The sequence below is a fragment of the Macrotis lagotis genome, chromosome 1 (assembly GCF_037893015.1).
Source record: "Macrotis lagotis isolate mMagLag1 chromosome 1, bilby.v1.9.chrom.fasta, whole genome shotgun sequence".
Lineage (NCBI taxonomy): Eukaryota > Metazoa > Chordata > Mammalia > Peramelemorphia > Peramelidae > Macrotis > Macrotis lagotis.
Genome location: NC_133658.1, coordinates 323,606,411 through 323,631,677, shown reverse-complemented (window position 1 = coordinate 323,631,677; position 25,267 = coordinate 323,606,411). Strand labels below are relative to the sequence as shown.

Genomic DNA, 25,267 nt, shown 5'->3' with positions numbered 1-25,267 from the left:
AAGATGAGAACATGGGATTAAGGAGATAGGCTAAATTTAAAAAGAAGGGCAATGTCTTCTGAGACTGAAGGGAGAGTTAGACCCTGGAAAGCAGATGGGTGGGATAGAAGCACTAAAATGCTACTGATTCAAATTGACTGTAATGACTTTGAGAAGAAACATACCTACCTCCTCCAGGTAGAGTGAGAGAGAGTTAGGAGTTTAGAATACTTTATTGCATATTCTGCAAGATTGAATCATTTTGTCAGTTGGATTTACTCAAATATAATTTTGTTACAATAGAAGATTTAATGGCAGAGTATGTTGAGTGATTGATTTGAAATAAAGGGCAGAAATAGAAGTTATTGAGATGAGGAACCAGATGGAATATTATATTGGAATCACCTGTCATTATTGCCATTATTATTTTTTTATTTTATTTTTCATTATTGCCATTATTAAATTCATTTAATTAACTTGAAAAGGAACATTTAAATTAGATGAGTCGATTTTTTTAGGGTTTTTTTGCAAGGCAAATGGGGTTAAGTGGCTTGCCCAAGGCCACACAGCTAGGCAATTATTAAGTGTCTGAGGTTAGATTTGGCAGGGACTCCTGACTCCAGGACTGGTGCTTTATCCACTGTGCCACCTAGCTGCCCCTCGATTTTTTAAGTATGTAGATTAAGTGATTGAAAACAAAAAGCAATTTCAGGTATGTTGGTGCATACCAGCAATCCCAGCTATCCAGAAGGCCGAGGCTAATAGATCTTTTGAGGTTGTTAGTTCTTAGACCCAATGGGCTATGCTGATAAGGTATCTGCACTAAGTTAACTATCAATATGTAGAGTCCCTTGGGGGATGGGGCAGGGGTAGGTGGATGTGGGACAGGTTGTCTAGAGAAGGCCAAACCAATCCAGGTTAGAAATGGAGCAAGTCAAACTTTCTGTGCTGGTCAATACTAGGATCAAGCTTATAAGTAGCTTGATGAGGAGACCCATTTTTAAAGAAAAAGAAAAGGAAGGAAAGAAAGAAAGAAAGGAGAGAAGGAAGAAAGAGAGAGGAAGGAAAGAAAGAAGAGAGAAAAGAAAGTAAAAGAAAACATAAAAAGAAGACAGAATAAGTCAATCAGTAAACATCTATATAGCACATATGCTATCTATTCCATTAATGAAATATATGGTTCTTGGGACTGAGCTAAGTATTCAGCATAAGAGAAATGAGATTTACTTTGAAAACAAGACCAAGGTCAAGTTGAGAGAGCATAGACTATAATGGGCAGGTCTTGTGATACAGAACAACCTTCTACTGAGAAAAGACAGAACAGCAGAGCTTAGGAGAACTTTATTTCTATACTTTGAGATCCATGGTTTCACTGCAGTGGATGCTTTCTTCATTGACCCACTTCCCATTCCCTTCATTCCTCAAAGATTTTCATTAGTAACTAGCAAATCCATCCATCCATGCCCCAGAGATAAACATTCTGATGGATGAGCCCCTCCATACTGAGATGCTTAACTATCAGATGATGGATCTATTCATTGTGAAACCTGTTTTTAAGAAATCTTTTCTATCTTATCTGTCCATTAAAAACTCAGTGTCAGTTCTATACCACAAGGGGGGAGCAAAGGAATTACAATAAGACCAGCTCAAATATCCTTAGTAATTTAAAGTTTACAATGTACTCTTCTGACAACTGTGCAAGTATTATTGTCCTCATTTTACAGATGAGAAAACTGAGGTTCAGAGTAGTGTCAAAGTGATATATCCAGGAAATTATAGAATCTTGGAACCTTAGATTTCATAAAGCTCTCAAAGGACAGCTTAGCTCTCTCTCATTGCAAATAAAGAAACTGAAACCCAGGAACAGAAATGGCTTTCCCAAGGTCAAATAGCCAGTGACCAAGTTATGAAGCTAATAATATTGAAGCTAATAATTTTGACTCCAAGTGCAGTGATTTATTATTTATTCATCTATGCTATCTCTCTGTCTATTTATTTAATCTCTCTCTCTCTCTCTCTCTCTCTCTCTCTCTCTCTCCATTAAAGTTATAGTTATAGTGACATCTAGAGTTCAGGTTCCTTAAATGGTTTATCTACTATGCCTTGCTTCCTCTAGGCAAGGGCTATAGATAGGAAGGTGGGTGGATCTTGTGGGCCCACTCATCAACATGCCACACATCAATATTAATCTGGGACCTGGAAGCAACCACAGTTAAGAGTCTGATGCTTTAGGAAGAATCAAGTTCAATCGGAGTTATCTCCCTGGAACTCTGCCTTTTGGCTCCCTGATTTGTTCAAAATTTTCCTGGTTCTGAATTTCCATCTATCATATGCTTTTCACTTCTGTCTTTGACCTCAGATTTTTGGCTCTGCAGACTCACTATACCCATATGGACTTTCCTTCTGCTCACTTCCCTTGGCCTCTATCTCCCACACCCTAGGCAGGGATTTAATTCCCTTCTGTCTGGGGCCTTTCTAATTATCAGCATGTGTTTCTCCTGCCATTGACAAAATCTTAGAATGGACACCAAAAACCCTTATAAATTTTGCTTAGATCTGTGCCTGATTCCAAATAGGGTTTTTGGAGATCAGTAGAAGGGGGTGGTCATACAGATGGACTTTTGGGACCTGTTTGTAGGTGGAATGAACTCTGGTCTCGAAGTCAGAGGACCTGGGGGTGTGAGACCTAACTTGTGATCCTGGATAAGTTACTTCATTTTTTTCTAGGCTTCAATTTCCTAATTTATCAAATGGTTACAGTTGTATGATTGCCTTCGCAGGATTGTGGTAGGACAAGTACCTTGTAAAATGTAAATCAAGGTAGAAATGAAGTAGTCATAGCCCTTCACAACTAAAATCCTCCAGTACTTCACTATAAATATTTTGAGGTCACTTTACCTCATACTCCAAGCTTTAGAAAGTACCATCAACCTGGGAAAGTTTCCAGGATGGACCTGGATCATGCTTATCTGTTGTCCAAAAACCAACCAAGCTAAGTGAGAGGGGCTTATTGCTAGAGAATTCATCACCAGGGGATATATTCTTCTAACCACAAAAACTCATGTAGATTCATCCACTAAGGTGCAGAGAGAGGGATATGACTTACTTAAGTGGAAAATGTCTCTATATTAGTGACAATCAGATTCTTGAGATATTAAACAATTAATAAATGAAGATAATATTTTTTTGTGTACCTGCAAAAAGTGATGGTGGCCTGATGCCCATTCAAAAGATCATGGAGAACTAGGAAACATAATCTCATAATCTTAGAGTTGGATAAAAATCCTTTCTATAACAGCCCCAAGTGGTCACCCATCTTCTAGTTTTTTAAAATTATGTTTTATTTTATTTTATTTTCAGGGCCAAATTCTATCCCCCACCCCTGCCATTGAGAAATCTTGAAACATAAACCCATTACAAATGTCGAGTCAAGAAAATAAACTTCCCCCAACCCCCTCCTTCACTATTGAAAACCAAAAATAGTACAAGCTTCAACCTGTACTCTGAGTCCATCAACTGTCTATTTGTAGGCAGGCATCATTTTCAAATACAAGTCTTCTGGAATTGTGTTTGGTTATTTTGTATAACAGTATTACTAAGCCTTTCAAAGTTTTTGTCTTTGTGATATTGTTCTTATTGTGTACATTGTTCCTCTAGTTTGGCTCACTTCACCTTGCATCAGCTTATATAAGTCTTCCCAGGTTTTTCTGAAACTTTTTTCTTCATCATTTCTTATAGCAAAGTAGTATTCTATTACATTCATTTACCATATGTTCAACTATCTCTTAAATGATGGACAGTCCCTCAATTTACAAATTCTTTGCCATACCATTTAGAGCTGATATATCCATATATGGGGCAGCAAGATGGTGCAGTGGATAGAGCACTATTTTATGGAGTCAGGAGGGTGGGAGTTTGAATTCATCGTCAGACACTTGCCAAATATTAGCTGTGGGACACTGGGCAAATCACTTAACCCAGATTACTTCCCATGCAGGGCTATCTCCAGTTGTCCTGATTCATATCTGACCACTGGACCCAGATGACTCCAGAGGAGAAAGTGAATCTGGTGATTTAGCATAGCACCTCCTCACTCAAATCCAATTAATATGCTTGTCATGACATCACTTTCCTGATGTCATGATCTTCTTCAAGAATAAAGGTAAAAAAAAACCCCATCAGAGCTTCTATAAATATTTTTGTACATATGGGTTCTTTCCATCTTTCTTTGATTTCTTTGGGGATATGGACCTAATAGCATCATCACTGGTTCAAAGGGCAAGCTCAGTTTAATAGCTTTTGGGGCATAATTCTAAACTGCTTTCCAGAAAGACTGGATCAATTCATTACTCCACCTACAGTTTGAAAATGTACCTGTTTTCCCACAGCCTCATAGCATTTGTCATTTTCCCTTTTTGTCATCTTTACCCATCTAATGAGTGTGAGATGTTACCTTAAAGGTGTTTTACCTTATGTTTCTCTATTAGTGAACCTTCATTTTGGATTTGGAAATCCCCCCTTTTAGTTTTTTTACAAGGCATTGGGGCTAAGTGGCTTGCCCAAGGCCACATGGCTAGGTAATTGTTAAGTGTCTGAGGCCTGATTTGAACTCAGGTACTCCTGACTCCAGGGTCAGTGTTCTATCCACGGCGCCACCTAGCCGCCCTGGAAATCCCATTTTTTAAGGAAACTGAGCATAAGTAAGAAACCAAAGACCTGAGAGAAAATTTTTTTGAATACTTTGGGGGTAGGATACTGGAGTTTTGGTATGTTCCACCAAAAACTAACTCTTTTATTTCCCAAGGAATGTCAATAACTGGAAGCAAGGGTGGAGTTTGAAGAGAAAGTTCTTAGACCACAAGTTTCTATTCTTTGAGGACCTGGAACTAGTCCTGAATAACTAGTGGTAGAGGCATGTTGTAGTTGCACATGCTTTCAATTACATGGTCCTAGGATAAAAGAACTACCCCAGCATGTAGTGGGAGTTTCTGAATGGGGATTGTAGAGAAAGAAGAATTCTTGACCCATGTCAGCTTCAGGATTGCCTCTCTAGTAACCTTAGTTTGAATGTTCTGAGACCCTTTTTAGAGAGTAAAGTGGGGGTACCTTACATACCAACAACCTCTTGGCAAGAGATAATCCTGGGAATACTAAGAGGCAGAGACATGATTTGGGAATAGCTTAGGACCTAGTTTTTGCCTTTCACTATCATCATGAGTTATCTGGACAGAGGAAGAGAAATGGGAAGGGTTTTGTCTTTCTAGAATCCCTTCTTTTGGATATTATCATAAGTTTGAATGTCTATATGAAACTTTACCAGAGTATTTGGAGTTGCCATTATAACGCTCAAATTTGATTTTTCTTTTTGAAGGAAATTCAAGCCACATAACACTATGAGTTGGGGTACTACAAAGCACCAGGGAAAAATATAGGATCCCCCTGTAGAAGGAGAACTATACTGATTGTTGAGGGATTACTTTATGTATTTTCTATATTTTATACTTTATATAGCATTATGTTTTTGAGTACTGACATAGGATCTAGGAACCCTTTCCTCCATATCTGTGGAGATGTAGAGTCTCACCCATGATATTCAAGCCATAATTTTTTTCCAAAGGAAAGACAAAATCAGCCCAAAGATATATGATTTGAAGAACTACCTCATGATTGAACATGGCCTGTTAAGTACAAAGCTTAGAGGTCCTGGGCTATGGATTGAACCATATTGAGCTTAACAGCATTGCTCCCAAGTCTGACTTCTTTGCCAAGCAAGAGTAGTGTTCTCATTCTTTTTTCATTTGACAATCCTTAAAATACCTAATGATAATGATTATGTGATCCAATTCCACAGATCTCTTCTCCAACCTATATATTCTCATGCCTTTCAACTGGCCTTCATATGGTCTCCTCTCTCATCTCTTTCTGTCCTCCTTGACCCAACACATTCCAGTCAATTAATGCTCTTTTTAAAATGTGCTTCTGTGAATATAGGCCACGCCAGATAGTAGAATTATCATCTTCTTTGTTTTGGATCCATTCAGTTTACCACAGAATTATAAGACCTCTGAGAATCTTTATTTACTGGTCAAACTAGTAAGATAGCCTGATACTTACTAGCTATGTAACAGAGGGCAGGTTAGAGGTCTCTGAGTTTCTTTTCATCACTATTAAAATACTGACTATAATATTTACATTACCTTTCTTTCAGGATTTTGGAATGGTACACAAATTTCAACAGGTTATAATGAATGCTAATAATAGTTAACATTTATATGATGTTTTAAGATTTGTTAAATATTTTAAATTTATTATTTCATTTAATACAGCTATCCTGAGAGGTAGGTGCTATGATTATTCCCATTTTACACATGAGGAAACTGAGACTGAGAGATTGTGACTTGCCTCATGTCACACAAATATTTCAGATAGGATTTCAACTCAATTCTTCCTGATTCCAAGACCAACCTTCTATCTACAATGCCACCTAATTGCCAAAAGGCTGATTGATAAACCAAAGTGCTAGTTTGTCAGAGGCATCTAGGTGGCACAGTGAAGAAATGCTGGGCCTGAATCAGAGATACACAGCTCTGTGACCTTGGTCAAGTTCCTTAACCATGTTTGCCTTAGTTTCCTAAGCTATAAAAAGTAAACAGCAAATCATTCTAGAATCTTTACCAAGAAAACCCCAAATGGATTCAGGTAGAGTTGGACATGAGTGAAATGGGCCAACAACAATGGGAAAGATATGACTGGCAAAAACAACAATAATAGCAATTCAAAATTTTCTGGTACCATGGTGTAGTATAAATAGCACTAGATTTAGAGTTTTAGAAGCACTGAATTTGAATCTTGGCGAATTGTATAATTTCCCTTCTCTAGACCTCAGTTTCCTCCTTTGTTAAATGAGTTAGGGCTAGGTATTTTTTTAAGGTCAATTCTAGATCCAAGGAACATGATCCTGTGGTGACATGTGACACTAATCACAAGATTAGTTTCATGTAATTCATGACTTTTTCCCAAAGGTATGTTCACTCCGAAGACAAAATCACTAAATCAAAAGATTTCTTGGTGAATGTAGAATTGAAAGAGAATTGGATATTCCTAAGGGATATTTCCATAAAATCATGGTAGCCTGCTTAATTTCCTTTTTCCATTCTAGGGATATTTTTGTCTAAAGAGCCATAATAGGTTGTCTAGACTCCAAACTCCTTCTTCTTGGGCCATGCTGAGGAAACATTGACACATTGTTACTCTGGTTCTTTTCTGAGATTCCATTCCATTCTTTCCATTTACATTATCATTTATATGGCACATATTCTAAGATTTATAAATAAGTTCCAGGTTAGCTATTTTTATATTGAATTCTCTCTGTTAAGCTTTCGGAAATCCTTAGTCTTATGTTGTGATTTGAGTGATTATTGTTTTTGTTATTATTGCTATTCAAAATATGTAACTCTTAAATCAAAATAGTCTAATGGGATGAAAATGTTAATTACATTTCTTGAGTGAATTAAATTTATTAAATTTATGAAATTATCACTTTACAACTACTGTATGAGGGTAGGTAGCACACATTATTCCCATTTTACATATGAGGACATTGAAGTCCAGAGAGTAAGACTATTTACCCAAAATTGTACTGCTAGGAAATTGCAAAACTAGGATGGTGTAGTAATAGTAAGAGTAGTGGGTAGTGGTAGTTGTAATAATAGGGTGGGATGATATGGGAGAGACTCCCATAATAGACCATGCTAAACTGCAATTGAGCTCCGGAAAGTTAACAATTTGATGGACAAAAGTGGTAGTACTGGTACTCTACTTGTAGCTGTGGTTCTCTTTTATGAAATCTGATGGAGGAAAATATTTGAACTTTCTCAGAGAGGAATCCCTCTCTTTTTCTCTTGTCTAATCCCCTCTTTATTCCTTCTCATCTTCTCTCTCTCTCTCTCTCTCTCTCTCTCTCTCTCTCTCTCCCCCCTCCCCCTCTCCCCTCTTCTTCTTCTTCTTCTCTCTCTGTCTCTTTGTCTGTCTGTCTGTCTCTTTCTCCTCCCTCTCCTTTTTTTTCTTTCCCCTCCCCTTCATTTCAAGCTACATTAAATTCAAGCTACATTAAATCCTTGCTACACAGGGGTTTAATCAATGTTTAGTGAATTGAATTGGTTGAGTTAGGGTTCTCACCTGGCATCCTTCCAATTATTGGTATTTGATCTTTGTAATCACAATGATGATGATATTTGTCCTTTGTTATGGAAGAAGACCATGATATCAGGGAGATGCTGCCAAGACAAACACATGAATTAATAAATTTGGTGAGGGGGTGCTGTGCTAAGTCATCAGCCTCACTTTCTTCTCCAGAGCCATCTGGGTCCATAGGACAGATATAATTCAGGATGACTGGAGATGACCCTGGAAATCAGAGTAAGTAACTTGCCCAAGGTTACATAGCTAGTTAAGTGTCTGAACTCCAGTTCTCCTGACTCCAAGGCCAGTGCTCTATCCACTCTGCTATCTAGTTGCCCCAATCACAGTGATAAGGTAAACCCAGTTCAGTACTCCTGCAGTTCAAGGGCTTAACATGACAAGGTCTTTCTCTATCTTAAGTAATTTTTCCCCAGTTGATCCTGGAATAATACTTTTCTTGTACGCCCTTTATCATGAAGAGTAAGCTGGCATAATGGGTTGTCTGCCTGGGGTTTGAATTGGTCATAGACTTAGAGCTATAGACTCAGAAGCTATCTAGTTGAATACTCTCATATTAAAGTGAAGAAACTGAGACCTGAGTGACTTTCCCAAGGTCTTAGAGGTAGTGTCAGAGGCAGAATTTGACCCTAGTCCGCTAACTTCAAGGCCAATACTTTTTTGCCATTTTGTCATACCTAAAAGTCATTGAACAAGTCCATTCTTTCTGGGTATCTTCTCTGTAAAATGAGGTAGCAAGACTGGCTGATTTCTGAGGCTCCTTTCAACTCCAAAGCTATGACCTGTCCATTATTGTTTATAGTGGTCATCTTTGTTTGTTCTATTTCCATTCCGAAGCATAATCTTTATGAGGACTGTGTAATAGCTATTTTTTCTCTGCTTTTCTGAATACAGAAGGCATTTAATAAAATGTACCTCTTCATATGACATGCTGCTTTTCACAGTGTTTTGTCATATATTGCAATTATTTCCCATGTTTTAGTCATATTGCACTACTAGACTGTGAGCTCCATGAGGGCAGGGGTCATGCCTTATTGAAATTTTTTACTTTCCTTAGTCCCAAGGAGTGTTCTCTCTATGCAAAAGTAGTTTGAAGAATGTTTTAGAGTTTTCTTTTTTAGGGTTTTTTTTTGCAAGGCAATGGGGTTAAGTGGCTTGCCCAAGGCCACACAGCTAGGCAATTATTAAGTGTCTGAGGTCAGATTTGAACTCAGGTACTCCTGACTCCAGGGCTGGTGCTCTTTCCACTGCACCACCTAGCTGCCCAAGAGTATTAAAAATAAATGTTTTTATAGTGGCATATAAATATTTTTGAATTAGAAGGTCCCTCTAGGAGACCTGCTAATGATTTATACAAATTTATTATATAAGTGAATGTTTAATACTGCTGCTGCTGCTGCTGCTACTACTACTACTACTACTAATTATCATCATCATCATCATCACTGTTCATGGAATAACGTAAAATCATGTGAAATTTTACCAAACAGTGGGTTTTAATTGACTTTTTTAGCTTGTGTAAGTTAGAAGGCATATGTGCCAGGATTTACTGTGGCAGTCAAATAAAAGTCAATTATTTAGCCATCATGTTAATTGCAGGCTTTTTCTTCCCTTCCATTGATTTGAGTCCAGGAGTCCCAGAGTGTTTGCAGACATTGGCAGATGGGTATGTCGACTTTTGTATTAGGTCATTGCACAGATGAGCAGTAGTCCTGGTGGAGAAGTTTCCCTAGTCAATTTTATATTGACTTTCTAAGATTTTAGAGAATAGTCTAGTGTGTTGTCACCATTACAAATTATAGTGAGGGATCAGAATGAGTCATTCATGTTTGACATTGTCACAGCTTCAAGGCTTATGAATGTATTTTTGTATAGTTTGAGGGTGAAGGAGAGGGCATTTATGGGGCAGAGTGGTCCAATGAGACTGAGAATCAAGAAGAGTCAAAGAGAGGAGTGAACTTGGTAAAGATCAGAGGTGCTAAAATATGGGCCTACCCATGTCTCCTCCTACCTCTTCCCTCTCCTTGCCCACTCCATAAACTTCAGTGGCTTCCTATTACCTCTAAGACCAAATATAAATTCCTGTTTGGCTTTTAAAGATCTTTACAACCTGGCTCCTTTTTGTCTCTCCAGTTTTTTTTATTTAATTCTTCTCTGTATACTCTATGTTCTAGTCATTTTTATCTTTTTACTTTCTCTCAGGACACCAGACTTGCAACTCCCAATCTTAATGCTTTTGCAAAGGTCATCTACCACCTGTGTTCAAACACACCACTTCCTCACCTTCAACTGTTAGAATTCTTTAGCATAAGCAGCATCTTCTTTAGATCTTTTTTTGGTCCTCCTCAAGCTATACACATACACATACACATACACATACACACACACATACACATACACATACACATACACATACACATACACATACACATACATAAATATCTTTTTATGATGACAATTTTTATGTTTGTCCTTCATTTTTTTTTTTTTTTTTTAGTTTTTCAAGGCAATGGGGTTAAGTGGCTTGCCCAAGGCCACACAGCTAGGTAATTATTAAGTGTCTGAGACCGGATTTGAATCCAGGTACTCCTGACTCCAAGGCCAGTGCTTTATCCACTACGCCACCTAGCCGCCCCCTGTCCTTCATTCTTGATGAAGACTATGACATTAGGGAGGTGTTGCCATGACAAGTACATGAGTTAGATTTGAGTGAGGGCATACTGTGCTTACTCAGGCTCATTTTCTTCTGGGTCCAGTGGCCAAATCTGAATCAGGATTACTAGAGATGGTCCTGGATCTGAGTCAGTCAAGGTTTCCCTAGGTCACACAGCTAATATATGTCAAGTGTCTGAGGCAGGATTTGAACTCCTGTCCTCCTGACTCTAAGGCCAGTGCTCTATCCACTGCACTACCTAGCTACCCATATATGTAAATGTGCCTGTTTCATTAGAAGATTCTGGTGAGCCAGGACTGTTTTTGATTTTCCCTATTCTTAGCATTTAACATAGTATTTGGAAAATAGTAAATAATAACTTTATAAGTAAATGCTTGTTGATTGATTGTGAAAATGTCCTTAACCTGTCTGGGGCTCTGTTGTGATTGTGAAAATGTCCTTAACCTGTCTGGAGCTCTGTTAAGAGTTTAACATCTGTCAGTAAGACCTCACCCCCGCCCCATTACTTTTTAAGGAAGGGTTGGGTGGATAAATATGGTATAGAAGGAGAGCATATAGAAAAGTGGGGAAGTGGTTGAAACTCTAGATTATCTGACCTTTCAGGCTTCAGTGGATATGTTTGGGATGGGAACAGGGTAGTTTTGCCTGAAGCTGCTTTTAAAGCCTTTCTCAGGGAGGGGAATCTTAAGAATAGTTATTTATATAGTTACAAAAATAGGTGCTTCTATATACACAAGTATATATGAACACAGTTATTTATATAGTTACAAAAACAGGTGCTTCTATACACACAAGTATATATGAATGCAGTCCTGCACATAAATGAAAAGATTTATTCAGGATATAATTTTATATCTCTCAGTCAGTAAACATTTATGAAGCACCTATTACAAACTAGTCATTGTGGACATAAATTCTAATTGAGAAGACAACAAGCAAATGTGACATATACAGGATAAATTGGAGATAATCAACAGATAGAAGGTATTAAAATTAAGGGTAGAAAGAAGTTTCTCTCATCTATTTCTCAGGTAGATTTTCAGAAAAAGCAGTTTATATTCATTGCTGTCACTTCTTCCCCTCCCACTCAGTCTTCAGCCCTTTATAATCTGTCTTCTGACCTCATTACTCCATTGAAACTTCTCTTCAAAGTTACCAATGTAGTCTTTTTTTAAAAAAAAATTCTTCAAATTTATTTTGTGATTTTTAATTTAAAAAATATCGAGTTCTAAATTCTCTCCCCTTTCTAGCCCCTCCACATCTACTGAGAAGGCAAGCAATATATCCATTATCTTTGTGAATTCATGTAAAAATATTATTTCTGTATTAGCCATAACACAAAAAAGCAAGAAAATAAGGTGAAAAATTATACTTCAGTATACATTCAGAATTCATCAGTTCTCTCTGGAGGTGGATAGCATTTTTTCAACATGAGTCCTTTGAAATTGCCTTGAATCATTATATTAATCAAAGCAACTAAGTCTTTCACAATTGAACAGCATTACAATTTTGCAGTTACAGTTCACAATGATCTGATTCTACTCAATTCTCTTTGCATCAGTTTATAGAGGTCTTTCCGTGTTTTCTGAAATCATCATTTCTTTTATCATAATAGTACTCCAGCACAATCATATGCCACATCTTGTAAGTGATGAGTATTTCCTCAATGGTTAATTTTTTTTGCCACTGCAAAAAGATCTGATATAAATATTGCTGTACAATTAGGTCCTTTTGCTTTTTCTTTGTAACAGATCTAGAAGTGGTGTTGCTTAGTTGAAGGGCATGAACAGTTTTATAATCCTTTGGGCATAGTTCTAAACCCCTTATTTTATATCTGTGTCTTTCTGTTTCAAATGTATCTCATATAAACAACATGTTGTTGGATTCTAGTTTCTAATCCACTCTCTAAGTTATTTCCCTTTTATGGATAAACTCATCCCATTCACATTCCTAGTTATGATTACTAACTGTATTTTCTTCCATCCCTTTTTTGTTTATTTTTTATCTCTTTCTTTTTATCCTCTCTCTTCTCAAAAATCTTTTTATTTTGCTTCTGATCCATGCTTCCCTTAATCCATTCTCCCTTTTATTATCCTCCTCCTTTCTCTTATTTCCTTCACCTCCTTGTTGGGTAAGATCAAGCTCTCTACACAGCAGAATGTGTATGTATGTTCTTTTCTCTTTGAATGAATTTTAATGAGAGTGAGGTTCAAGCATTGCCTGCCACTACCCTCTCTTTCCCCCTCCACTGTAAAAGTTTGTGACTTTCTTGTGTGCCTCTTTTGTGTGATAAATTCCGCCCCCCCATTTTTATTATTTCCTCTTTTTTCTAGTATACCGCTTTTCCTCACCACTTCAATTTTTAGATCATCCCAACATAATCTACTCACACTCATGTTCTCTGTTTATGCTCTCCTTTTTTTTTTTTTTTTTTTTTTTTTTTAGGTTTTTGCAAGGCAAATGGGGTTAAGTGGCTTGCCCAAGGCCACAGAGCCAGGTAATTAAGCGTTTGAGATGATTTGAATGCAGGTACTCCTGACTCCAGGGCCAGTGCTTTATCCACTGCGCCACCTAGCTGCCCCTATGCTCTCATTCTAACTGCCCTAACTGATGAAGTTTTTAGGAGTTACATGTAAAATCTTTCCTTATAAGAATATGAACAGTTTAAACTTGAGTCCCTTATTATTTCTCTTTCATGATTACCTTTTTATGCTTTTCTTGAGTCTTGTAAATGTCAAGTTTTTTTTTCAGCTGTGGTATTTTCATCAGGAATGCTTGAAAATCCTTTATTTCATTGAATATACATTTTCCCTGAAGGGTTATACTCAGTGTTCTTGCATGAGTTATTCTTGACTGTGATCCTAACTCCTTTGCCTTTCAGAATGTTATATCCCAAGTCATTGCTTTTTTAATGTGGTAGCTACTAACTCTTATATCATTGTGACTCTACAATGTTTGTTTCTTTCTGGCTACTTGCAATAGTTTCCCCTTGATTTGGAAGCTCTGGAATTTGACCATAATTTTCATTTTGGTATCTTTCAGGAAGTGATTAGAAGATTCTTTGAATGTCTATTTTACCTTCTAGATCTAAGATATTGAGGAGTTTTCCCTAAATAATTTCTTGAAATATGATCTCTCAGTTCTTTTTCTGATAATAATTTTTAGGTAGTCCAATAATTCCTAAATTTTCTCTCCTCAGTCTGTTTTCTGATTCAATTTCTCAAAGGGAATTATTTCATATTTACTTCTATTTTTCATAGTTTGACTTTATTTTATTGTTTCTTGATGCCTCATGGGACCATTAGCTTCCAGTGTCAAATTCTAATTTTTTAAATTTTTTTTATTTTTTCAAATTCTAATTTTTAAGGAATTATTTTCATCATTGAACTTTTGTAACTCTTTTTCCATTTGGCTAATTCTGGCTTTTAAGGATTTTTTTAGTATTTTTCAATTTTTCTTTTTATCAAGCTATTAATTTTCTTTTCAAAATTTTCTTGCATCACTTTCATTTCTTTCCTCATTTTTTTCTTTACTCATCATCTCCTTCTTTAATCTTCTAAGAATTCTTGTTGGGATTGTTTTCAATTAGCATTTTTCCTTTGAGATTTTGCTTATAGCTATTTTTACATTGCTGTCTTCTTGTGAGTTTATGTCTCAGTCTTCCCTACCATTGTTGTAACTTTTTATGGTCAAGTTCTTTTGTTGTTGTTGTTGTTGTTTGATTATTTTCCCAGACTATTTCTTTCTTTTTCTTTTTTCTTTTTTTTTAAGGTTTTTGCAAGGCTATGGGGTTAAGTGGCTTGCCCAAGGCCACACAGCTAGGTAATTATTAAGTGTTTGAACTCAGGTACTCCTGACTCCAGGGCCATTGCTCTATGCACTGTACTACCTAGCCATCCCTCCAGACTATTTCTTGACTTTGAAATTTATGTTAAAATTGGACTTTGTTTAACAGGAGTTGGGGAGGCATTGTCCGAAGCTTTAAGCTTTTTCATACTACTCTTTTTAGAGCTACTTCTGGGGAGTTTACAAGTTTTCAGTGCTTTCAACATGGTGTGATCTGGGGAGAGGTGTAGTCAAATCTCCTGGTCTGTGCTCTGGTCTTTACCCAGGAAGGGCCCCTGCTCTCCTAGAGCTGCAAGCACTAGCATTCCCATTGGTCCTTGAACTGTGACCAGGTCTTCTGCTTTTCTGAAGCTGCAAGCAATGGTGCTCTGCTCAGCCTTGGAACTGTGCCCAAGGCTCCTGCTCCCTTGTGACTGGTTATAAGCTCTTTTCTCCAACTTAGAGAGTTGGAAACTCTGTGACTCAGAAATGCATATGGGCCATAGAAATGCCAATCAGTGCCATTAAAGAGTCCTCTCTAATGTCTTTCTTATTGCTTGTCATCTCTTCCCATTTCTGAGCTGAGAGATCATGAAGCTGCTGCCAAGGTCCATGGCCTCCCTGTTACCAAGTGAACTCTGCTACTGCTTCTACCCCAGCATCACAGCCCTTTCTTGCAGTCTTCTCAAGTTTTAAGATGAAAAAAAAAGTCTGAGTCCAAACTTTTGTTGACCCTGTAGCTCCAAAATTTAATTTGAAGCATCGTTTTAAAATTATTTGGAAAAGAATATTAATAAGAGTTTAGCTCCATCCACTCCACCATCTTGGCTCTATCTAAGTCATCTATGATACTTTAATTATCAAATCCAATAATCTTTTCTTAATCCTCTACTTTCTTAACTGGTCTGTTGACCATCATCTCTTAGATACTCTCTCCTTTTCATGACATTACTCTCTCCTGGTTCTTCTCCTACTTGTCTGATTATTCTTTCTCTTCTTCTGATTTCTCATCACCCATGGATCCTTTTCTTCTTTCTCTCTCTCTCCCTCTCTCCACTCTTTTTCGGAAATTTCACAACTCCAATTAACTTAAATATCATTGCCATGTAGATTCATCTGATATCTACAAATCCAGCTTGGATGTCTGCCTTGAATTCCAGACCTGCATCATCAGTTCTAGAAACATCTCAAACTTAATATACCAAAAGCTAAACTTGTCTTTTTCTCCACCCCTCCCAAATTTATAATTTCCTTATTTCTGTTCAAAGTACTACCATACTTCCATTTTCCCAGGTTCATAATCTCAGTATTATCTTCAGTTTTTTAACTTTCTTTCACCCCATGTATCTTGATTAGTTGCCAGATCTGGTCATTTCTCCCTCTATTTCTGCTTCTCTCATATTTTACTGCTTTCTACTTCCACAGCCACTTCAGAGGTAATAAATCTCTCACTTATATTATTGCAACAGCTTCCTAACTGGTCTCCCTGCCTCAAGACTCCTCCTATTCTGACCTATCTCTCACCTTGCTGCCAAAGGAATTTTCTTTTAATACAAATATGATAATGTCACTCCTCTACACACCCATGACTCTTGTCTCCAGGATAAAACAGAAATTCCTCTGTTTAGCTTTTAAAATCCTTCACAACTTGTTTTCAGTCTATTTTTCTGGATCTCTTTGAATATTATACTACCCACCACTCCAACTCTGCTCTGTGATTCCCCCTAAATGGTCAGTCTCTGATCTTCATTGGCAGGAATCCATTACTTTTCTCACTTTTATACTGCCCATTCCCTTCTATGCAATGCTCATCTTCATCTTTGCTTCACAAAGTCCCTCTCTTCCTTCAAGATGCTTCTCAGGTGCTACCTTCTATGTGAAGTTTTTCCTGTTGTCCCCTCTCAATTGCTTATATCCTCCTTTCCAAACTAGCATATTTAAGTACCTAGTATTTATTCCCTTTATTCAAGATAAATGTATGTATGGACTTCTTCTCTCCCCCATTAGAAGTTAAGCTCTATGTCACCAGAGATTGTTGTTTTATTTGTGTTTTTAACCTAACACCAAGACTGGTGGGGGAGAGGGGTGTCTGGTACACAAGAGACACTTAATAAGTGCTTGCTGATTGATTGACTCAAGTCACTAGAGAATGACTATTCACTGTTACTGCTTTATCTACAGATTTCTTCTTCAGAGACAAATTTCAATACTACAGCTTTGGTGAAGCTGTTTGTGTGTGTGTGTGTGTGTGTGTGTGTGTGTGTGTGTGTGTGTGTGTGTGTCCTTGAAAGCTAATTTTCATGAACTTGTTTGTCTTCCAGGAATCCTCCCTGCATTTTGTGTCATCGACTGAGGTGGCCCTGACACCCCACCCCACCCCACCAAGGCCTGGTGAGAGCATGTATAAACGGAATGGCCTGATGGCCAATGTTCTGGTCACCTCTGCGACTCCCCAGGTAAGATGCCGACTGGGGGAGGTGACAGGTTGGGGGAGGCAGTGGGGTAGCCATACCTGCTGAGCAATGCCAGCTTACTTTGGCCTGGGAGGGACTCCCTGCTGCCAGGGGGCATGCTCGGCTGCTACCTCCTGAACAGAGTTGTGTTTGACTGCAGGCTCCAATGAATGCTGTCATTCTAAGTGCTCAGACTTCCTCCTACCCCCACAGGAGCCAGCTGCTGCCGAGTTGTTATATTTGGGGGACAGTCTTAAATAAATCAAGCCTTGACTTTCAGTATATTTTTTGAAGTTGCTCATTTCAAATTAAAATAAATATTCACAACTTGTCCAATGTCACGAATGCCATGTTTCATTGAGATGGTAAGAAATGATTGGCACTTACCTAAAGAAAGTCTGCAAAGGCCCTGGACATTTCAGAACACACTACTGATTGTAAATAAGTAACATATACCAAAATAGGTTGTGATTTCAACTGGTTTCATCTGCTGATTTCCCTTTCTTGATCCTTAAAGTTCTCAATAGAAAGTGAATTCCTTGCCTACATAATAGCCTCAGTCTGGGTACATCTGTACAGTCCAAATATTGACCAGAAAAACTCAAGAGGTATTGTGGTCACATATATTGAGCAGTAAGTAGTCTGATTTTTCTAATTAGAATTATAGAATCCAAACCCTTTCCTCTTCCATACATTCCTCTAATTCTATCTCTGCAGCATCATATTCATCCTTCAGTCCTGGGACAATATATCTGGGTCTTTTCCTCTGCACCTAGAGCTCTTCTTTCTGACTGGAGGTAGAGGGCTTTTCCCAGAATCTTCATTTATGCAAAGCTCCCAAGCTAGTCATCTCTTCATTTCCCACCATGCTCTGTCTTCTAGACTTCTCTGTCATGCCCCCTCACTTCCTCCTTCACCCCAAACCCCCTTTTCACCTTTATTTTGTTTTCTTCCCCATTAGATTGTAAACTTCTTGAGAGCAGGGACTGTCTTTCTTTTTTGCTTGTTTTTGTAATCCCAATATTTAACTTGGTGCTTGCTTAATAAATGCAGAACAGTTCTATTACCTCTTTAAGACATCTATTCAGATATTTAAAGATAATTGTCAGAAAAACTATGTGTTTTCTCAATTTTTTTGTGTGTTGGAGCCCCTTTAGCAATCTGGTAACTCCCTTGGACCCCTTCTCAGAATAATTTTTTAAAATATATAAAATATTTAGGATTACAAAAGAAACTGATTATAATGAAGAATTTTTATAAAATAATTTTTAAAAAAGTTCACAAACCCCCAGGTTAAATGCTTCTACTCTGTTTTAGGCTAAATAGTCACAGTTCCCATAAAATAATCCTTTGGTTCCCTTTGCTGTCCTAATCATTCTTCTTTGGATACATGACAACTTGTCATTGTCTTTGCTAAAATGTTTCCAAGGCTACATATGGTATTCCAGTTGTGGTCTGGAAGTGGGACTGTCACCTTCCTTCCTTTCTAGCTTTTTTTGGTTGTTTCAGCTAGGTGGTTCAGTGGATAGAACACTGGCCTTGGAGTCAAGAGGACAGGAGTTCGAATCCAGTCTTAGACACTTGACACTTCCTAGCCAAATGACTTTGGACTAGTCTCTTAACCCCATTGCCTCAAATTCAGGGCCATCTCTAGTCATTCTGATTTCATATCTGGCCACTGGACCCAGAAGGCTCTGGAGGAGAAAGTGAGGCTGGTGACTTAGCACACCTTCCCCCTCACTCAAATCCATTTCATGTGCTTGTCATGACATCAACTCCCTGAAGTTGTGGTCTTCTTCAGGAACAAAGGACAAACAACAATTATTTCTGGTTGCTTATACATGATCACTTGAAATAATCAAGTAAAAATCTAGGTGAACCAGTTTCTCAAAAAACTAGCAATTTAAAAAGCCTACTTCATGTTGTTTCCCATTCTCTCTTCCCCACCCCCTGCATCTTCCATCTATCAATATCTGAGCATGGTCCTTAGCTTTTACACAGGAAACCTAGCAAGGGCATTTTGGTTCTACTAGGATTGCTGTAATCTCATTGTTGTCACCTCGAGCAGATCTCAATCTTTCTTGATCTCAGTCCTTATAGGATCCTGTTTCAATAGTTTTGGAATGATTAAGAGGAGGCAGTTATAGCGCAAGTTTTGGACTAGGTTCCAGGAATCTTCAGTTCAAAGTCTTGGCTCTGCTACAGACTTTGCTGTGTGATTGTGGGAGAAACCACCTGCCCTCTTGGGGTTTCATTTTCTATGACTGTATGTTATTTGGAGTTGGTAAGGAGTAGTAGTGATTCTAAGAGGTCATCAACCTCAACATGCCTAACCTTTCTTACCCTGCCTGCCATTTGTTTGTCTTGTAACCTGGTATCTCTAGGATGGTGGACTGCAGGTACACAAGTTTATTTACAACTGGAATTTGATTCCTTCCAAGGAACTGACTCCCTTTAGGTTACAGTTTGTCAGCTCAGGATTCTCTTTCACATCAGTTATCCAAAATACATCTGCAGTCAAATCAGGTTGTTTTTTTTTTGTTTTGTTTTGTTTAGAATAACCTTAACTTTTGGAGTTCAGTTTAAGACATCCAAATTTGGAGCCAAGTTTCAAAAACATCCATTACTAATATAAATCAATAAAACTCAATTTAAGTAACTTTAAATACTGCATGCAGGTTAGATTTGTAGTCTAAAAACAACCCTGAACATAGTAGAATTGAAAGGGATTTAGAAGTCAAAAAACTGATTTCCTTTGTCTTACAGAAAGGGAAACTGAGTCTCAGAGAGATCAAGCAACTTGCTCAAGATCACATAGGTAGCAAATAGCAGACATGGGATTTTTTAAGATGATATTTTAAATTTAATTTTGTTCTGAACTTAAGAAATAAAACAAGCATTTCTGTAACATAGTAGAACAGAAAAATGATGATTGAACATGAAACTATATCCAGAGAAAGAACTGATAAATAGAAGTATGATATAGAATGGTTTACATATATATATAAATGCAAATATATGTATATATATATATATGTACATGTGCACATACATATTTGTATCTAATGGTAGTCATCTCTAGGATGGGAGGAAGGGGGGGAAAGAAAGTTGTATAATAGTTTTATTATCTATTTAAAAGGAATTATATGTCATAGATTTGCAGAGGTTGGATTTAAACCCAGGCTCTTGAACAAACTAATGATTAAAAATAGAAGGGTGAAATAAGGCCTTTAAAAAGCAGAGGTGAGGGGAAGTGAAAAAAGTTAGAAGCAGAATGGTATAAAAACTTTTTAGGATTGGAAAAAATGGAAGGATCAGGGTTTCATATTTCTCAAGTTGAATGACATTTTGGGCACATTCTCCTTTATTTAGCTGAAGGGTTGACATACTGCTAATTCTTAATATTGTTATAGGGAATCCATGAGAATTTAAAATCATTTTAACATGCAAGTCCCATATTCACTCAAGTTTTTCATTTGAAAAATGAAGGAGTGGGAGGAGTTGATATGTAAGGATCCTTCTAATTGTAATATTCTATTTTGTGTGCTAAGGTCCCTCCCATCTCTACCATTTGGTGTTCCAAGATTCTTTTTAGCTTCAACATTCTATTTTTTCCTCACCTACTGTTCTACATTCTAGGATTTTATAGGAAAAAATGTTTAGAAAGTACTGCTCGAAAGAAAACCAACAACAAGCATAAGGCAAGAAGAAGAAGACAATGAATCAGGAAGCATTCTAGAGACTTTTGTAGTCAAGCCAATGTGAAACTGGAAAGGATTTGAGATAACCCTAAAAGGGGAATGGATTGCTTCAGGAGGTAGTTGATTCCCTTCATAAGAGGATTTGAAGCAATATGTAGAGAAGATAAACACTTGTTGAAGATACTATAGAGGGGAGTATTGCTGAGATGTGGGTTAAAATAGATGACCTACATCTCTTCTAATTTTGAGACTCAGGGATCCATATAAAAATAGGCTTTCCAATTAAAACTGTGTCTTAAACTAGCTATTAAGGCTTTCTGATATTGTGTTAGAGTTTAAATACTAAAGGAGAGTTTAGAATTTATTTCTCTAAAAATTCCTGGGTCATAAATTTAAAACACATTTCAGTACCATTTTAAATTTAGTGTGGAAATGATATTTCAAGAAGTTAATTTTTATATTCTGTTTGAGTTTTCTTAATAGTGTTAAAATCAGCAGTTAAGCAGATGGAGTGTGGGACCTGGAGTCAGGAAGACTTATTTTCATGAGTTCAAAGTCAGCCACAGACACTTACTGGCTGTGTGATCCTGAGCAAATTATTTAACCCTGTTTTCTCAGTTTCATCATTTGTAAAATGACCTGAAGAATGAAATGGGCGACCACTCCAGGATCTTTGGGAAGAAAACCCCAAATGGAGTTGTGAAGAGTTGGGCATTGCTGAAAATGACTCAACAACAACAAAATAAAGGAAATGTCCTGGTGTAGTGGAAAAGGACACTTCATAAAGAGTCAAAGATGTGGGATCAAGCCTGAGTTTTGCTATTTACTACCTCTGTATCCCTTCAGCAAGTTAAACTGTTGGGTCTCCTGTCTCCATCTCTGTACAGTAATGAGGCTGACATTTACTAGCCGTGTGACCTTGGTCAAGTCACTTTACCCTGATTGCCTCATGTCCAGGGCCATCTCCAATTGCCCTGATCCATATCTGGCCACTGGACCCAGATAACTCTGTAAGAGAAAGTGAGGCTGGTGACTTAGCCCAGCCCCTCCTCACTCAAATCCAATTCACAAGTGTGTCATGGCATCAACTCCCTGATGTTGTGGTCTTCTTCTAGAATGAAGGACAAACAACAGAAACAACAAAATTACAGTTATGGTTTTGGACGGAGTGTTTATCTCTAAGTCTTTTCCAATTTGAGAATCCTATGAATATAAGTGTATAAAGGCAATATTGCCATGGCACACTACTGCCACCTGGTGGCAGTGTACCAGAATTGTAGGAGCAGTATTTTGGGAAATGAATAAACTGCTTAGAGTCTAATTCTGCAAGCCCATTATGAATTGAAACTATTTCTCATACTGTCCATGCTTAACCTGGTAGACAGATTTCTTAAGATCAGATTAACAACTGAATTGTATGAATTTAATGAGCCCTAAATAACCAGATCTTTTTAACACTTTCTAACCCCCCCCCAAAAAATATGGACTGAGGTTCAGCCAGATATATTGATCACAATTCTGTAATATTTCAAAGTTTACAAAGTGCTTTACCACAAAAGCCCAATGAGGCAAGGACTAAATGTGTTATTGTATCTTTTTTGTGGAATAGAGAAACAAAGCTGAGAGATTAAGGGACCTGGCTAAAATTTCATAGTTAAGTATAAAAACCAGGGTTTAAACCCATATTTCTGACTCTATTCTTTTCACCATATCATCTTACCTTTTCTGTACCATTCATAAGATCCAACTTTGAGATGAGATGAGAGACAATAAAGCATTAACTAGATATTTTTCTTGTAAACTCATTGTAGGAATTCTGTAGACAGTATTCATTTTCAGATATGGAGCTAACTAGATGACTTGTAAAAATAATCGATAACAATAATAGAAAATGCTGGCATTTATGTAGCATTATAAGGTTTACAAAACACTTACAAATATTATATCATTTTACCCTCACAAAAAGTCTCAGAGGTAAGTGATATTTTATTATCATTCCAATTTTACTGATGAGGAAACTGAAGCTGACATGAGTTAAATGATTTGTCCAGAGTCACATAACTAGAAACCATCTGAAGATAGATTTGAATTCAGGTAGTGATGGTTCCAGATCCAGCACTCTATCCCCCTGAGTCAACTAGCTGACTTCTGAAATCTTCTCACTTTGTGAATCTGGTTTCTGAGAATAAAATGATGGAGTTTTCAGAAGTTTTAGTGATAAAATTGAATATAACCACCACATTCATTTTATAGATGAGAAAACTGAGCTTCAGTGATGTTATTTGACTTTCCAAGTTGACACAAGTTAATTATTGAAAGACCTTGAGACTGAAACCAAGGTAGTTGGTTGAAGAAGCCATTTCCATAGACTGGGGCTATAGCTCAGACAATTGAGACACCGCAGAAAAATATTTAGCAATAGTTAGAATTTGGAGGTTGCCAATCTGTTCTGTGGTGGTAGTTGCAGTGAGATTTGAAGAGATGAATAGCTAGGAAAGAACTGAAAGATTAATCTGCTTAGAAAATCACTAGTTACAGAGGTTGTCTGAGAATAATGCAAAAACCTTAAACAAGGACCACAGAGTTGATGGAAAATTCTTAGAATACAGTGTTAGTGCTAGAAGGGATCTTATAACATAGAATATTCAAGTTGGAAGGATCATATAATATAGGAAATCAGAGGTGGGAAAGACCTTATAATGAAAAATGTTAGACCATAGAATATAATATGGATAGTAAATTATTATATACATTTAACAGATTAAATTATAGACTATCAAATAAATAATATTATATATTGTATAATAAATTTAATAATTTTAAAGGATAAGCACAGATTTTCTGAGTTATATGGGACATTAGAATGTAGAATGTTAGAAATGAAAGAGGACTTTGGACCATAGAATGTTAGAACATAGAACATAGATGGGACCTCAGTACAAACAACTCCCTTCCCCCATTGATAGAAAAAAATTACTTGTCTTAGTGCCCTAGTCATTAAAGTCTTTGCTGCCTCAGTGGTAAGCATTCTTTTTAAACAGTGGGCTCATTTTTTTTTGTGATACGAGACTATTGAAATTCACTGCTGTCCACATCTCTAACCTCACATTTCTCAGTTGTTGACTATGGGGTTTCCTTGCTAGCCTGAATACACTCTAGTCTCCAGTAAGCCTGCATGCTCCCCCACCCCCAGATGCTGCCATTTTGGAAAGAGTGAAGCAAGAAGGAATAACTGCAAGCAAATTCCCTAAGTCCCAGTCCAGACCGGTGAGGTTAATGGAAACCTCACCAAAGCCACCCTCTGAGTTAGGAGGAATAAAACCATTTATTAATTGGAGCCTCCCCCTTTGGGGGAGGAGAGATAGAAAAAGGCTACTCCCCAGGATGGTATGAGTAATGCCCCAAGATCCCCACAACTGCGGATTCTGGGCAGGCAACATTTGAGATTTTAACCCAATATTTTATAGGAAATTCTGTTTATTTGAATCTCCTTTAAAATTCAGTATTCACAGTACTCCTATTAATCTAGGCTATTCTAATAAAGATAGCTTTCACTCAGGGCTACCTAACCCATGTGCTGTATGTACCTCCTTTTGCCAACAAACAGGCTTTTAATTTCAAGAGAGTTTTTGCTTGCCACATAAATGCTTTTTCTAACAGTAACTTGCCTTGTGTTTTGTGTTACATTTTCCAGACTGATTTCAAGTTTAAATATAACACACAAACACACACACACACACACACACACACACACACACACAAAGAGAGAGAGAGAGAATGAGAGAGAGAGAGAGAGAGAGAGAGAGAGAGAGAGAGAGAGAGAGAGAGAGAGAGAGAGAGAGATTTAAGCCAGGCCATGTTTGACAGAGATAAAGTTATTAATCCTTTCCCAAGACCACCAGACAGTCTCCCCCTTTTTAGAGAATAGAAAGGAGCCACTTGTATCAGTTGAGTCTCAGCATCATAAAATGTTAGAACTGGAAAGGTTGAAGACATAAAAAGAAGCAACACAACAACACAGGATGTGGATTCAGTGGATCTGCCTTGAGAATCTTGACTACACTTTTTTGGAACCTCTGTGACCTTAGGCAAGCCTTCTTTTTTCTCAGTTGTGAAACAAGGGTGTTAGACTGCATGATAAGCTTTCCATATTCTCTTAATTCCACTAAAATGTTAGAATACCATGTTAGAGTGGGAAGGGATTTTAGACAATAGAATGTTAAAAGCATGAACTATAGAATATTACAGTGGGAAAGGATCTGAGAATATAAGATATTAGATCTGAGAGGGACTTTAGAGGGTATCCAGTCCAACCAGTATCTTTTAAAGATGGGGAAATAGAGACCCGGAGAGATGAAATGATTCCCTTGAAGTCATGCAGTGAGTAAGGGACAAAACTGGGATTCAAACCCAGGTTTTTTTGACATTTGAAATGA

At 37.4% G+C, this 25,267-nt stretch overlaps 1 protein-coding gene across 6 annotated transcripts in view; it reads left to right on the top strand.

Annotated features, from left to right (window-relative positions):
- Nucleotides 1–25,267, top strand: part of RALGPS1 (Ral GEF with PH domain and SH3 binding motif 1) — a 749,724-nt gene that overhangs the window by 102,882 nt on the left and 621,575 nt on the right. For all 6 annotated transcript variants that reach the window (XM_074211544.1, XM_074211540.1, XM_074211539.1 and 3 more), the window contains one exon: nucleotides 16,999–17,133. In XM_074211544.1, coding sequence (XP_074067645.1) covers nucleotides 16,999–17,133 — 135 coding nt within the window. The remainder of the gene's footprint in view (nucleotides 1–16,998; nucleotides 17,134–25,267) is intronic.